The sequence below is a fragment of the Dichomitus squalens genome, assembly GCF_000275845.1.
Source record: "Dichomitus squalens LYAD-421 SS1 unplaced genomic scaffold DICSQscaffold_16, whole genome shotgun sequence".
NCBI classification, from domain to species: Eukaryota; Fungi; Basidiomycota; class Agaricomycetes; order Polyporales; family Polyporaceae; genus Dichomitus; species Dichomitus squalens.
Window position 1 is genome coordinate 315009 of NW_006766898.1, and position 14792 is coordinate 329800.

At 58.5% G+C, this 14792-nt stretch overlaps 2 protein-coding genes across 2 annotated transcripts; one reads left to right on the forward strand and one right to left on the reverse strand.

Annotated features, from left to right (window-relative positions):
- Nucleotides 1–3651: 3651 nt before the first annotated feature.
- DICSQDRAFT_155448 (uncharacterized protein) lies at nt 3652–5141 on the reverse strand. The gene has a single exon (XM_007366179.1). The coding sequence runs from the start codon at nt 4200–4202 to the stop codon at nt 3786–3788; it is 417 nt and encodes a 138-aa protein (XP_007366241.1). The 5' UTR covers nt 4203–5141; the 3' UTR covers nt 3652–3785.
- Nucleotides 5142–6542: 1401 nt separating this feature from the next.
- Nucleotides 6543–9472, forward strand: DICSQDRAFT_180997 (uncharacterized protein). Its single transcript, XM_007366180.1, has 4 exons — nt 6543–6716; nt 6784–6837; nt 6937–8086; nt 8144–9472. Exons 1-4 carry the CDS (start codon nt 6628–6630, stop codon nt 8825–8827), a joined length of 1977 nt encoding a protein of 658 aa, XP_007366242.1. The 5' UTR covers nt 6543–6627; the 3' UTR covers nt 8828–9472.
- Nucleotides 9473–14792: the final 5320 nt, after the last annotated feature.

A 14792-nucleotide genomic window follows, 5' to 3' on the forward strand; every position in this document is an offset into this window, starting at 1 on the left:
GTGCATCGGGGCTCTGTTGGCGAGTACAAGGAAGGCTGCGCGCCGTTCCAAGCGACCATAGTAGCATGGCGGATGGCACGGAGATCCCCCGGCGGCGCGGACGGCGTCATTTTCTCCGCTTTTCCAAGTCCGACTCGGACCAAGTATTCGCGGGCCTGGTCTGTGGGACCGCAAACACACTATGTAGTACTTACGCGCCACGTACCCGACAGCCCCAGATATGGAATGTTTTGCGAGGAAACAGAGGCACATAGTCCGTCTCGAAAGCACCGCTACCAGTCGCCAGTCCACTACATACTCGCGGCCGCTCGGCGCATTCGGGCAGGGCCGTCATGCGGGAACGCAGCGTGAGACCCTCGACGCGAACGCACTCTTCCGTCATTCAGAGTGAAGGCCGGAATGAGATGTTCGCCTGCAGTGCGTTGTGTGGGGCAGGAGCCGCTCGGCATGAGGTAAAGGAAGGAAACACAGGAGCGAGGCGCGACGCAGACGGCCCGAGACGGTGGAGAGTGCGAGACCTCGCTGATGCGACTACGCAGGACTGAATATGATAATCGTGGATAGTCGTCGGACGGAAAAGAGCGCAGACGATGTTGCATGAGCACCGTGGAGAGATAAGGTGATAGAAACGATACCCGAGATACTGCAAGTACTCCTTCAGCTGCAATACAGATAAGCAGGCACGAACAATGCGAGAGCCAACTCATCTGCCCACACGCTGTCGAAGACGGCATCAAAGACGACATCGTTAATGAAATCAAAGTAAAACGCGGTGGAAGTGAGCGTTGCCGTCATCGTCGTGCTTCTCAGTACTCTGAGCGTCTAGGATACCCCGTCTTCGCCGCGGCAGATGCGAACATGCCAGCCCAGCGAGCGGATACGTGACCATGGGAGAACGGTCGGGCGATGACAGTTTATTGCAAGAAGTCACGTCCAATCGATCAAGGAAGGGAGCGTGGACATCTCTTGATGGCTACGAAAGACGTGCGTAAAAGATTGCGTTGCGTTCATGGGCGTAAGATGGACGACGCCGTTGCTGCGTCGATACTATCCCCGAGTAACAAGTATTGCGTTTCACATTCACTATCACGAAGGAGATTTGTGATACGACGCCACGACGCCGGGCAGCGAGGAGGGGTAGGGATATATGGTAGGTGGAAGTAGGAACTTGGCATGTAGATCTTTCCTGTACAAGTCACGAGCCGAAGTCTGGGGCCCCAAACTCCGCCACCCCAACGAGATAGAATTGAGCGGCTGCGGAAGGCATGATACATAGCGCCTCAATGCCGTAGTGTGTTTGCCAACCGCCCGTCCTCCCCAGTGGCGGTACCAATGTCAGTGCGGTGCTCTGTTACAATGTGAGAACGAAGCAAAACGCATGCCCGCCAGGTACGAAACAATCTCGTACTCAGATGAAAACCGAGTCCTGCAATGGCTGTGCGCTCATCAGTGGAGAGCAGTCGCACGAATGTGACTCGAAGCGTAACATGCAGAGTCCGGAAACGAAGAAGCAAAGGCGCTCTGGTACAGCATGCAGGTACGCTGCTGGGTCGCGTCGCTGGGTCAACAGCCTATGGAGAGCAAGGTGACGAGATATCCGAGTCCGGCTGAATCTAGGAGCGGCCTGTACACCATGCACGAACGTCGAGCGCGTACAGCGCGCGCGAGTGGAAGCTGCATGTCCATACCAAACTACGAAACGCCCGCAGTCGCGCTGACTGACAGAACCGACTTCGGGCGTGCCAGGAGGAAGATGGCCAGGCCGCGATGCGCCATCTACGCATTGTTTCGTCAGCCACTCCAGCCCACGCACGTTCGAGTGGTAAACCACAGGCTACCCCCGAGCGCTCTGCATCAAAAAAGAAGCGTCCTGAGCATCAACATTACCTCAACGATTCACACTCCAGTCCGTGTAGGGAGGCCATACTACCCACGCCGGCAGTCCGACGTACGAGAGGGCCTGTGTGCCTGCGACAGCCACTGGTGGACGGATAATCTGCCGTGCTCGTCGCACTCCAGTCGACCAAGTTGCTCTATCACAATGTGATGACGATCGGATCGTCGTCGTTGGGGCCTCCTAACACTGCGAGTCGCCATCGCCGTCAGGCAGCCAGTCATACTGCAGACGTCGTTCGTGACCAAACGTCAGAGGCAAACCACATGCCGGTTGGGACGCTTGCGATTCGGAACTCAGGCCGAGTGTCCTTGCGAAAACGGGAACCGAACAAGGCCAGTCGGTCGCCTAGTGGAATTACATACCGAAGTGCGAGCGTGCGAGCGTGGCCGCGGCTGATGCACGCACGCTCTCCTCCCGAGAGCTTGAGCAAGCTCAAGCACCGGGCGGGTCCAGAGCAAAGTCGTATCGCGCCACGCCGCCGCCAAACCGGGCGGGCGCGAGCGGGGGCTTCGGCTTCCTGAGGCAGGGCTCGCGTGATGCCTGATCAGTGCGCGAGCTTCGTCGAAGCGGAAGATCCAGGGACGCACGCTCACTGGGCAGAACACGTCCAAGCTCCGTGGGTCTGTCCGCGCCACGCGCATCCGCACATGGAACAAGAGTTTGCTGGAACCAAATGGGAGCCACTGGCCGCCGCCTGATCCACTACGGGCCTTTTTGACGGTGTTCGGAGTCCTCATCGTCGTGAGCACCGCCTGTCCCGCTTCGGGTCCTTTGGAGGTCGTGGCATCGAAGATGGGAGGCCTGGGCCGTTGGGGGCCACGGCGAGAGCGAGCGGGAACAAGGGCGGGGGAAGGTCGGCGCGGGGGCGCGTTGTGGCGCGCAAACTGCGTTCCCAGCGTCAGTGTAAACGAAGGCCCAAGGGCCAGACACCTCTGGTTATGATCATCCGGGAGGACGCCCAGCGGGTGCAGGCGTGCTGGCGCCGTATCTGCAGAGCAGAACATGGAGAAGCTCTGATGCACCTCGGACGGTGTTGGGGGGATCCAAGGAGAGTCAGCAGTCGCGATATCCGGAATGAACCCTCCTCCCATCTTTCTTCCCGCCATACATGGGCGCCTGTGCCGCTCGTCCTAGTATCAATCAAGCTCGGCACGTATAACCGGATAGAGAAAATCACAGATGAGTACAGTATACGTGCATTGATTGAGTGAACCGTACAATCCTCTTGGTAGCACTGTGATTATCACGACGCCGACTCCACCGTACGCAGGAATAGCACCCCCATTGCCTCTCAAGGTCCTAGGTTTCACCTGAGCCGCTCGGTCACTAGCGCCACGCAGTGCGCAGGCTGTAATTGAGGAATCGATGTTACTACCTCCTCTCACCCCCCTGCGAGCCCGAAGTTGCTCAATCCGCGTGCGACCGCCATCGAGGTCTACTGACCGTCCTGCAGCCCCTGTCCGGGCGGGCTCCGGGCAACCCTAATCCGCACCTGATGACGCGAGCCTCAGACACGCATACTCATGTGAACAAACGCGTGGATGCGCGAAGGTATGGAAGGCCACATACGGGTATCGCGGAAGCAGCATGCGTGCACACCATCGACTCTCCTTCCCTCGCACTGCACTCTATTCCCGGACGCACAAGCGAATTCGGGTAGAACGTCCTACGCAGAAGCCTGGGGACGACCCCACTATCAATCGCTCTCGTAATGCAGGGTCTGGGGAGCTGAGATATGATATTGTACCTGCTTACCAGGTCGCCTAGCTATCGCACTGGACGCAAAGCACCCGCGAGGTTTCGTAACCCCAGGCTTCGGGTCTGGGCAAGAGCCCGCTCGGGCTCGGAGGAGGGACCAGCTCCCCCGGGTGAAGGGCAGGGGTTGTGATCAGCCGGTGCGCCCCGTTCGAGTGATGTCGCTCGCCTTTCCCGTCGCATCGCGCTCGCGAGCTTGAGGTCGCGAGGTTCGACATCGAAAGAAGCGTTCGGCAGAGCGCGCGCGGGCGGACGACGCGGGACGCGGACCGAATGCGGCGGTCATACGCCCTTGCTGGGGCGTGGGCGCGCAGGGGGCCCTTCGCCGGTTGACCACATCGCGAGTCTCGTCAGAAGGGGGGCGCAGCGTGCCGCGTGGCATCGCCGCTTGGAAGTAGTGCGGTACGGGCCAGAAGCCGGGGCGTGCGCCCGCGCATGGAAAGAAGGCGGCGTGCGTATTAGCGTATCTGGAGAGCATCGTACGGTGCATATCTTGGAGGGGGCATCTCGCGCAGGCACAGACGCAGCGTCGCAGTAGGCGATCATACATTGTCGGAGAATAGAGAGATCACCGAGCCCGCGGAACGTGGCTGGGAAAGTACTGCTGCTGACAGCTCTTGCCGGCCGTGAGTTCGAGCGGGAGTGTGAGCGCGAAGGTGCAGGCTGGCGTGGGTGCGAGCGCGGCGCGGGCTAGGAAAGCTTATGATAACAGTACGGCAAGGCAGCATAGCTGGATGGTGGCGAAAGGGGGCAATATTGACTGCATGTACTTATCTGAAGATGGGACCGGAGAGGGAGATGTCGAGAAGAGGACTGGTCATCGACGGCCCAGATCTCGTCGTCAACTGTCGCACAGCCCTCGACACTGACAGCAGCTTCTCGACATCCCCTCCAAACACTCCGGCGGCATCCCTCCTGCTGACGGCAACGCCTATTCACCTCCTCGTACTCCCCGTCCCTGCCGACATGCTGCAATCCATGTCTGCGTGTATCGGCAGCCCGCGCGGACGCCCGCAGTCTGCCCGTCCTTGGAACTGTCGGCCGTATGATCGATCACTCTCCGCCCACCCCCTGCCGGAGGGCGTGAGATGATTGCGTTGAGGGATCTGCGAGGTCGACGTCGCACACACGCCAGACCTATCAATCGTCGCAAACGTCGGGATTCTCATTCCACATTGCTTCCCATCTTGCTGCTCTGTCGCGCCCGTGCTGTGCTCGGCGCGAGTGCTTGTTACATTGCTTAGCGTCCTGCATCGAGAACGTCGTTCGCGGGAACAGACACGACCCATGAATTGGTGCAGGCGCCAGTTGCCGGCTATGCCTCTACTGAAACAAGGTTCGGTGCGGAGAAAACGCGGGAAGCCAGGGCACGAGCACACTTAGGCTTCGCAAGTTCGCAGGTGCTTGAGCCCTGGTAGGATGTACGTAGGTTATCGCACGGAGCCTGCAACATGGGTGAACGGGCCAGAGCGATTGGGAGAGAGGCGAGATGGGAGGATGCATGGAAGACAATCTGGGACAAAGGGGTCGTCCGACGAAGCACGTATCGCGTTCAATACAGTAACCCAAGCCTTGTGCCGGAGCAAGAGCAGGGACGGCTCGTGGGCACCGTGCCTGATCCCGAGTCTTCCCCATCATTTCTCCTCCCCCGGGTGTATACTGTACAGAACAGGTCGTCCGTCCCACCAGCCGTGGTACGTATCAGCCTCCGGGCTCCCCGTGCGGAACGCGGATGCCTCGTCCGGGGCCAGCATACCATCGCTGCGTCGTGGTGGATCGCATGCCTCCATTGTGTCGTACCACGTTTGCAGTCGTTCCGGTCCAATTATCGAGTGTTCGGCTTGGCTCGGATTCGGCAAATCGAAAGTATCTACGGTGGGTGTGGACGAATGCTCCCAAGGCCGAGGCTCTCGCTGCATCGCCAACAGTTCGATACGTGCCGTTCTCACCTCGGGAGGTGAATTTGCGAATCATTCAGAAGCTCGGGCAGCATTTGGAGTGAGGAAGTCAGTCGGACATCGGAAAGCGACGAGGACGAAAGCTCAGGTAATCAGATACAGATGGGCGCGCCAATATGTCCATTCCAGGGCTTAATGCGGCTTGGGTCTTGGAACGAGGCCGCGCAATCGACGATTTCGGAACATATGGACCCCACGCCTTCTGCGTTGGAGAAACGCAGCGACGAGCGAGCAGGCGTGTGTGGTGTCGGGCAGCGCAGCAGGGTGTTTTGCGAACAAAAGGCGGGAGAGGGCAACGACGAGAGGGCAACGTGGGAGATCGCGTGATGAGGCCGTGGCGGAGGCGCATTAATGGCCAAACGGGGCGTGGGGCGGGGCGCCTGACGGGGCGGACAGGGGGCGGACGAAGCGCTTGGCCCTCGAGATCACCGGGCGAGGAGCGCGCGAGTGGGAACAAGAACCGCCCCGAAACGAGGAAAACAATGCATGTGCACACCGACCGGAATCGGCGGGGAGGCGGCCGGTAAATCGCGGTAATTAACGAGGGGGGATAAGGTTTGCGGTGGGAAGAAGGCGAATATCTGGGAATCTTGTCTGTTGTGCGCTGTTTGGGGATCGGAGGAGGAAGGTGATTAATTGCGAGGAGGGGGAAGCACAGCCATCTCGTTCGGGAACGCGGTGCCTTGGCTGGGGCCCGACAGAACGGAAGCGAGGGTGATTGGGCTTCGAGGGCGGCGGAAAAGGAAAGGCGAGATCTGACATGGGCGGTAAGGTTTTGGAAGGATGGAAAGCGATGACGGGGAAGGATAAATAGGGCACGCGCAAAGGCTGAATGGAATTTCGATCTACTGCCACTCTACGACACCACGGACGCGAGCACGCCGATCGAGGGTCGCCATTTGATTATTATTTCTGTCCATTAGTCTCCTCCTCCTCCCATTCGCCGCCCTCGCCCGTCCGCCCTCTCTTATTCGCCGTCCCTCGCAGCCGCCAGAGCCTTCCGCCCCTGCCTTTTCAATGATCGACACGCTCCCGGTCGACATCTCCTCTTCCTTCTCCGACTCCCTCAGCTCCTACAACGTCCACCAGCTTCAGTTTGCCCTCTCGTGCGTCCTCTCTCGTTGACTCCAACATGCTTCATTGCCCCGCTCACCCGCGTTTTACCCGCACCAGACAGCAGACAAAGTCACCCGAGACAGAGCCGCTGTCGTTCGACGCACGTCTCCTGTACGTTCCCTTCTATTCTTCCCGGCTTCTGCCAGATCGTGTCTAACGTCGATGCCCGCCATCTGGCTCTGTGCCCGTCCGATGCGCCCCTCCTTCCAGGCCGCACCCCGCCGAGATCGACTACGACTCCCGCCGGATGTCGAGCTCTGCCACCTCGGACAGCAGCCTCCACTCCCGCCCAGACAAGCGCGCCGCGACTCCCGAGCACTCTCCCGCCCCGAAACGCTCCCGCCCGGCGGTGGACTCGCCCTGGTCTGATCCGGCCACGCCAGACGTCGCGCCGGACGCGGACGGACCCAACGCCGACCTCGACTCTTCGCGCGTCCAGCTCCCGTCGCTCGCCTCCGCCTTCACCGACCGCCACGACCACCGCCGCGCCTCGCTCCCCACCCTCTACGCCGACAACGCCTCCGCCCGCCCCCGGCTCCCGTACCCCATCCACCGCACCACCCAGTCCTCGTCCGGCCTCTCCTCGTATCAGTTCCCCGGCTCCGACCAGTCTGCCGACGCCGACACCAAGCCGGCCCGGCCCCGCCTCGAGACGGACACCCAGGTCGGCGTGTACCCCGGCCCAGTGAGCGATAACCTCTCGTCGCTCTCAAGCGCCGCGCTCTCGTCCGGCACCTCTTCCTCGTTTGGCTACTCGCCGCTCTCGTCCTCCGAGTTCTCCACCTCCAGCAGCCGTCCCACTCTCTCCCCCTCTGGCCTCTCTGACCAGGATTCCTGGGCCGCCGCCTCCATCGCACGTCCAAACTCGACTCCAGGCTCGACGCACAAGTACGACGACTCCCTGCGGCATCAGTCGATGTACGGCGGCGTCCAGCGCATCTCAGGACAGTCGGATCGTTCCCCCGTCCCACGCCTCAACCCTCAGGACGGCAACGCACTTGCTTCGATCAAGACCGAGAACGGCTGGACGTTCCCCACCACGACTCCCGACTTCAACATGAGCCCCTCAAGCTCCGCCTCGGCCCTGACTGCGGGCGCCGGACCCGGTTCCAATCCCGCCATTAACGTAACCAATTCCCCATCCCGCTCGCCACAGGCCGCCCCTGCCCCGAATCCGTCCGGGCTGGTCGATAGACCACCGCAGCGGAAACGCGGCAAGCTGCCCAAGCCTGTCACCGACTTCCTCAAAGACTGGCTGCACAGGCATAGCGATCATCCCTATCCGTCCGAGGAGGAGAAAAAGCAGCTGTGCCATGCAACCGGGTTGAGCATGAGTCAGGTTAGCAACTGGATGATCAATGTGAGTCTCGGTCCAGTCGTGTGCGTGAAGGTGTCATTGACATTGCGAGCGCGTTAGGCTCGCCGACGCATCCTTGCGCCTGCGCGGCACAGCACTGCGGGTCCCACCACCACGACGCCCTTCGCGACCCGTGCGGGCCCCGTGGGCATGGGCATGCCCATGTCCGGTATGGGTGGTCTTGGCGCGCCCTCCGCCCTCGATGCCAGTCGTCGCATGAGCGTCGACTCGCTCCAGCTCTACTATCCGATGTCTTTGCAGTCGCTCGGGCACGATCCTCATGGCCACCACCTCTCCCACTCTAGCACGCGACATATGGTGGGCATGACTCGCTCGCTCTCATCCAGTCATGCGACTGCGGGGAACTTGAGCGGCCTTGGCCACCACGGGCACGGGCACAGCCCATACGCGCTATCCGACGCGTCGTACGCGCAAGGACGGCTTTCCTACGGAGGCAGCGGCGGCCACACCCTTCACCCTTCGGCGCATTCGTCACATGCCAGCAGCGGCGGATTCTTCGGGAGCGGCGGTAGCGGCGGATTTCTCGGGCCCCAAAGCTCAATGTACAGCGGAGGCGGAGGGTACGCCCAGAGTGGGAGCCACCACGCGCCTCAGGGCGGCAGTCCAGGAGCGCGGGTGCTGACGCCGGGCACGGACGACTCTGTGCAGACAGGCTACCGTTTCCCTGAACACTCTGCCTCGCCGGGACCGCAACCAGGCTCAGGGTACGCGACGCCACAATGAGATGGGGGAGTTACATGACCCTGTGCTCTGCTCATTGGCGATGGCGACGAGGGGACGAACGTGGTTTGCCGTGGGCGAGTCGCGCGAGCGCGCGCTTAGGAGCTAAGCGGACTTGTTTGATTGGACAATGACGATCAAAGTAGCGTAAGATTCAGTCGTTAATTCGCCTCCCAAGTTCCCCGCCTTTGGATGCTTGGGCTCCCCAGCGGTTACGCTCCCAGCACCAGGGCTCCTCGGCCTCTCACCGTCCCTCCTCCCGCCCTTTCCCCCGCTCCACCTTCCGTCCGTCATCACCAAGCTCACCTCTTGCGCTTGGCCCGCTCGACCTCTCCGTCCTGGCCGACTGCGCTCTCCGCTGCAGGACAGCGCTCATGTCTGGACGTTCTGTACATAATCTCGCAACTCGCAAAATGTCGTGTGTTGTACAAGCACACCTTCTTGGTCGGTCTCGTTTCTATCTGCTGTCGATGTTTCCTCCTCCATCTCTCATCCTCGTCTCATCACACTCTGTGCTACTACCCATCCCGTTGTATGTGTGCTTGTCGCTCCCTGGCCCTACCGGCCTGTTCTGATACCATACCCACCATTCCCCCGTCACCCCATCTATCGCATCCCCCTTACCCTCGGGTCTCATCTTTCTCCCCCTCACTATCCCTCACCCCTCGTGCTCCCATTTGGGGCATCATGAAATGGGCAACGCGCATCCTGCACTGTACGCTTACGTTCTCTCTCGCTGTCATCGCATCTCCGTCGTCGTCTACGCGTGCATCATAGCCTCATATTCCGTATTATATCACTTAGCGTATATGTACACCTAGTAGACCCTGTCGCTTTCCTCTGTCTGGCAACGTGTTTCAGTGTTTATTATGTGTCTTTTCTAGAGAGTTACTCGAGAATGAGCGCATCGGACTCGTAGCTCCACTGATTAGATCTCGGCTCTTTTCATTATCTTATTATGTCTGCACTTCTTGGTCGGAATGACGGATTCACTGTTTCGTGTGATACATCCCCCGTTGGTGATATCTTCGAAGCCTGCTCTATTTTTGAGAGTCTGCAGTTGCAGGGATTACGTATAATCGCCCTGCCTAGGCAAACACGAACGGGCATGCTTGCGTGGTAAGTGAGTTACATTGTACATGGACATAGAGGTACCTACCTGATCGATGTTCTGACCACAGTCAACCGAGCACACTGCTGCTCTTTGCTTCAGAAGGTCGCCTTGCAAGCCCATGTGGAGGTGTCTCCGGCATTCTTCTGAGCCGGATTGACGGGCCGAGCAAATTAGATAGATACCTTGGCAAACCGGTGTCCATCGGCCCCCTAGTCCAAAGCCACATGAGTTGGTAAGTATTCAAGCCCTAAGTAGGCGTTATTTGCCGAGCTGTTGAGTCTCTCAATGGTCGATAGCTCAAGGCCTCGAGGCACATATGAGATGCCGAGATGGAGCGCCACATTGGATTATTCGATCATTCGATGGCGCGGGTAAGGGCGCGGCTGATGTCGATCCTTACCCAGGGCTGTACGACTGCACACTCAACGATGATGACGTTCACGTCGACCTGCAGATATGTATTGTCCAACGGTCGTCTTGCAAGACGCCGTCATGACTTTGAGCATGGTACAAGCGTCACGACGTGTGCCTCTTCTTCACCTTCCATGACGCAGCGGATATGTGGTCCAAATACAGACTCGCCGTGAGTAGTTGCGCGGGAACGTGATCAGCATATCAATTCGTTTGATCTTATGCAGTGCTCGCTAGGGCCCAGCACATTGCGCACTCCACGATACAATCGGAACCAGACATGGGTGATCGGGTACGGCAATGTCAGAACACTTTGCGCCCTGTTCAGTAGCAAACATACCATCAGTGGCCGTCTTTCCGCCTTGTCTCCTTGGCGATCTCGGAACTTGAACGCATCTGGCGTCGTGTCCGATGCTCTGCTGCACACATTCCGCCCATCACCCAATCTCTCAGGGCTCACTTCAAGTTCCTGTCAGCCAGCGATTCTGCCATGCTCATAATTTCGTACCATCTCGTCAGGTGCTGGGTCGCCGGTGCACGCAAGACCGAGACTCCGCAGTCGCTGGCTCGGCCTGACCATAACGTTTACAGTGCTTTGCAAAAAAGATTGCAGACCGAAGCGCGCGATTTTGTTTGTCCCTGTTTTGTCCCCCGTCAGCTACCTGTTTCGGACACCGGGGCGCTCACAAGGGCTCCGTTCGACAAGACTGTGCTTGAGTCTGAGCCCGGTTTTCTGCTGCCAAAATGCACAACCATGTTCTTTGCCTCCACAATACAACTTTCCGAGTACTTCCGGTAGGTTTGCAGCTGAATCATTGACCATGCTGCAAAGAGGCTTCCGGTATCGCAGGCGTTTCCCCGGGTGGCCGACCAGGACCAAACCGGATTTTGCACGCTTCAGTCTGCAATCTTTTTTGCAAAGCACTGTAAGGCTCCACTGTCACAAGGCGCACGGTGTACCATGACGAATATGCCCCGGGCCTCGAGATCGGCGGCCCGAACCCGCTCCGAGTCCAGGTTGAGCTCGGCATTGCCTCGACGAGCCATCGAATGAGTGTGGCTAATGTGCTGAGTCGCCTCAGCAATTAAACACCACAGTCCGACAATGTGGTAGAGTGTCGCCCAGGGATCTATTACTATGACAAATAGTTAGAATTTGACTGACGGCACCCAAACAAAAGCGGTCAACGGTCGTCCGAGTCCCTAGGCGCTTGCACAACTCTTGGGAAGTGTCACGGCAGGCATTCGGATGTTTCGGACCAGAGAAAATGAGTGAATAGTAGACGGAAAAACAAAGCCTTTGAAAAATTGCGGGCGGTTGCCTCCTGCTCTCGCCGCAATCAACTTCGCTCTAGTCGAAAACATCGGAATACCTGCTGTTCAGTTCCCCACACGGCAGGACTCTGAATGTGAGCGACCGGACACGTTACTGGATGCCCTAACTTGCAGCGACCCTGGCTGGGTATGAGCGCCAAGCCAATGACACATTAGGAGATTAGGGATGTTCGATTGGCGAAATGGCGATAAGGAGGGGACGCGCGAGGTACTACAGTCGACACCCTCCTAACCCATACCCCTGGTAACCCATAAACTCCCGAAACCCATAGGATTTTGGCTTTCCCAAGTCGGGATAGGGGGAATTCGACCCCATAACCCATAGGCCCCTGGTACCCAATAACCCATAGCGTTCTAGGGCCCAAAACCCATACGGTAATAGGGCTCACATTGAGATTACGCTCATCGATAACCTTTGCAATACTCGATGCATGCTTCCCAGAGTCCTCCCAGTGTCCATCCATGCTCCGACCACGTTGTGGGTAGGTGAGTCTGTTCGAAATCTCATAGCGCTCTCTCAAAGGGTCAGTAGACGCCTTTCCAGCGCTCGCTAACTGGGACTAATCAGGGGCGCTTATGAGGCGCTTAAGTTCTCGTAGCCCATAACCCCTCAAAACCCATATATTCGGGCCTGTCCCGAGGGCTATGGGTTAAGAGGGTGTCGACTGTACTTACCCTCTTTGTCGATGCTGGACAAATGTCTGCTGTACTAAAAACAGTAGACTCGCCTTTTGTATCGCCTGTGCATTGCATGTTCTTCCGTCTATATTTTCGATACTCGTCCTTGTTCTGCTATTTGCATAGCTATAGTCTCATGGCATGTGCGTTGTTCTTCATTCTACAGCCGTACCCCATGGGCGTCCGTGGCGTCAGGAGTATCTCGCTTACCGGCACAGGCGCCGTCTAAAGAGGTCCCGGAGCGCTCCCTGGCTTTGGCTTGTTTCGTGACCTTGTTTTTGTTCGAGTTTCGCCTCCAAGTCGGCTCCGTTTCAAGCTGAGACGAGACTTGTACACATCGGCTTCTGGTATGTAGTCTGATTTTCACAAGACCGTTAGATAACGACCACGAGGCGCGATCGACTCGAATGCAGGAACCATTCACACCAAAGGACTGTGCATCCACCGAACTGGGCACAATACTCCAAGGTGCGGAAGTGCTACGGCGCGGAAGCACTGTTTGTGGGAGGAGTCCCGAGGTATAAACGGAGCGCACATGCGCAAGATGCCCGAGAGCCCCATGGCCAGTGTAGTTCAGCTTGGGAAGGACGAGCATCTTCTACAGCCTGCCGCAGCGTGAAGACCAGCGCACAAAACACGATCTGATGCCATACCACACATCGCATTGGCGCGCCCCACCTCGAAAGGACCGGGACTCGAAGGAACATCATCACTACAGGAAAACGACGGGCGTCCATCTCGCCGTGCTGAGACCGCATGCTCCCCAGCTTCCCCTCCGACCAAGCTTCTCCGGTCCTTGGACGCAGATTCATCTAGACCACATTACGCCCTGCAGCTGTTCACATTTGACGCCTCCCACGAGCTATTACCGGGCCATGCCAGCTGGTCACAAAGCCTCCACTCGGCACAGTCTCCGCGCTATCTTGTGCTGGTGCGTCTGCAGCTGTGGGATTGTTGTTATCGACTACCTACGAAGCAGGGAAGATATACTTACGACGCTGCCAATGACCTCCGGTGCCGAAGAGATGCAGTGGAATCCAGGTACGCGAACTTGCGCGAAGACCAAGCGAAGTGTGCGCTTCTACGAGACTGGACGTAAGAGGGCGAAATTCGCGGAACTGAGCGGCCACTTGCAAGGTATGTGGCGTGAGGAGTGCGCACGACACACCCGGTACGTCCACGAGCAATTACGCAAATCCGTGAGCGTTGCGCTCTGTACGTCACCCTTCGGTAAGATGCTGACGCTCTCTTCTGATGGCTACAAACTTAAGGTATCGCCTTACAACCCATTAAAAGGCATGGGAAGCACCGGGCCCTGGATGCGAAGTACGAGACGCACGAGGCGGTACGGAGGCTGAGCTACCTACAGCTGGGCGTGTGAGTTGCAGTGGTAGAGCTGGAGAGACACTTCCCTATTCCTTCCACTGCGGTCACGAAGTACTTGGGGATCTGGATACCGCATCCACGGGCGCGGTCACCAGCGGGTGCCAATGATGTAAGTCAGCTTCGTATGCGCTCGCGTGATCAGACTCGCGATTGGAATTTGAATGACTTCGTTGAAGTGCGACAGGACCGCTGAATAATTGGCGGAGTAGCAGTCGTCTCTGGTCACCAGCCCTGCGCGCGGAGCACGAATCGTGGCGCAAGTGGGCTGTCAATCGCGGGAGAACAAGGTGCTCACGTACGTGCACCCCAACACTTCCTCAGCAGCTAATGACGAAGTCACGCGATACCCACGCTATTGTCGTTTATGTAAGATCTTAAGTTGAGGTTTCGAGCTCCAGAATGGTACGTTCGGGCTCATGGCGCAAGGATGCCAGTGCAGATGGAAGGGATCACCTGGCCATGGGCGCGGCTGCGTGATAAGACCGCCCTAATCGAAGAGGCGGGAAGGGCCTCCTCCGAGACATTGTATCTCGGCTGAGGCAAGCCAGGCCGAGTACTTCATGCTGTGTCGCTTGGTCCCACAAGAGCTTGACTCGAGGGATGAACCAATGACTGAATGTTGTATACCCCTCGCCACCTCTTGTACTGCCCTTTCTACGGGGCCTCGGGGACGGCTTGGCGATTGCACTACGTGAGAATCTGGCGAGCTCGTAGGTTGCCGGACGTACGCGCGTGAGACCGCATGCCAGCTCCTGGCCAGGCTGACCGGCGACCGGACACTGGCCACATCGCGGCGGTGTACTGCGTCTCTTACAGTTATTCCCATGCTTTGGGGCTGTAGCCGAAAGTGGTACTCGATCTTCGGTGTTTGGCAGAATCTGTCGAAAGAGCTGTCGGCGGGCGTCGAAGAGCCCGGTGAACGATCTACTCCTTCCACGAATTTGCCGCGACTGCCGCATTTACCACATTCTTGTCCGGAGGACGACCGCCGGCCCTTCTTGCACATCTGCATTCGCAGTGTGCTCAGCTCTAACGCACGGGCTG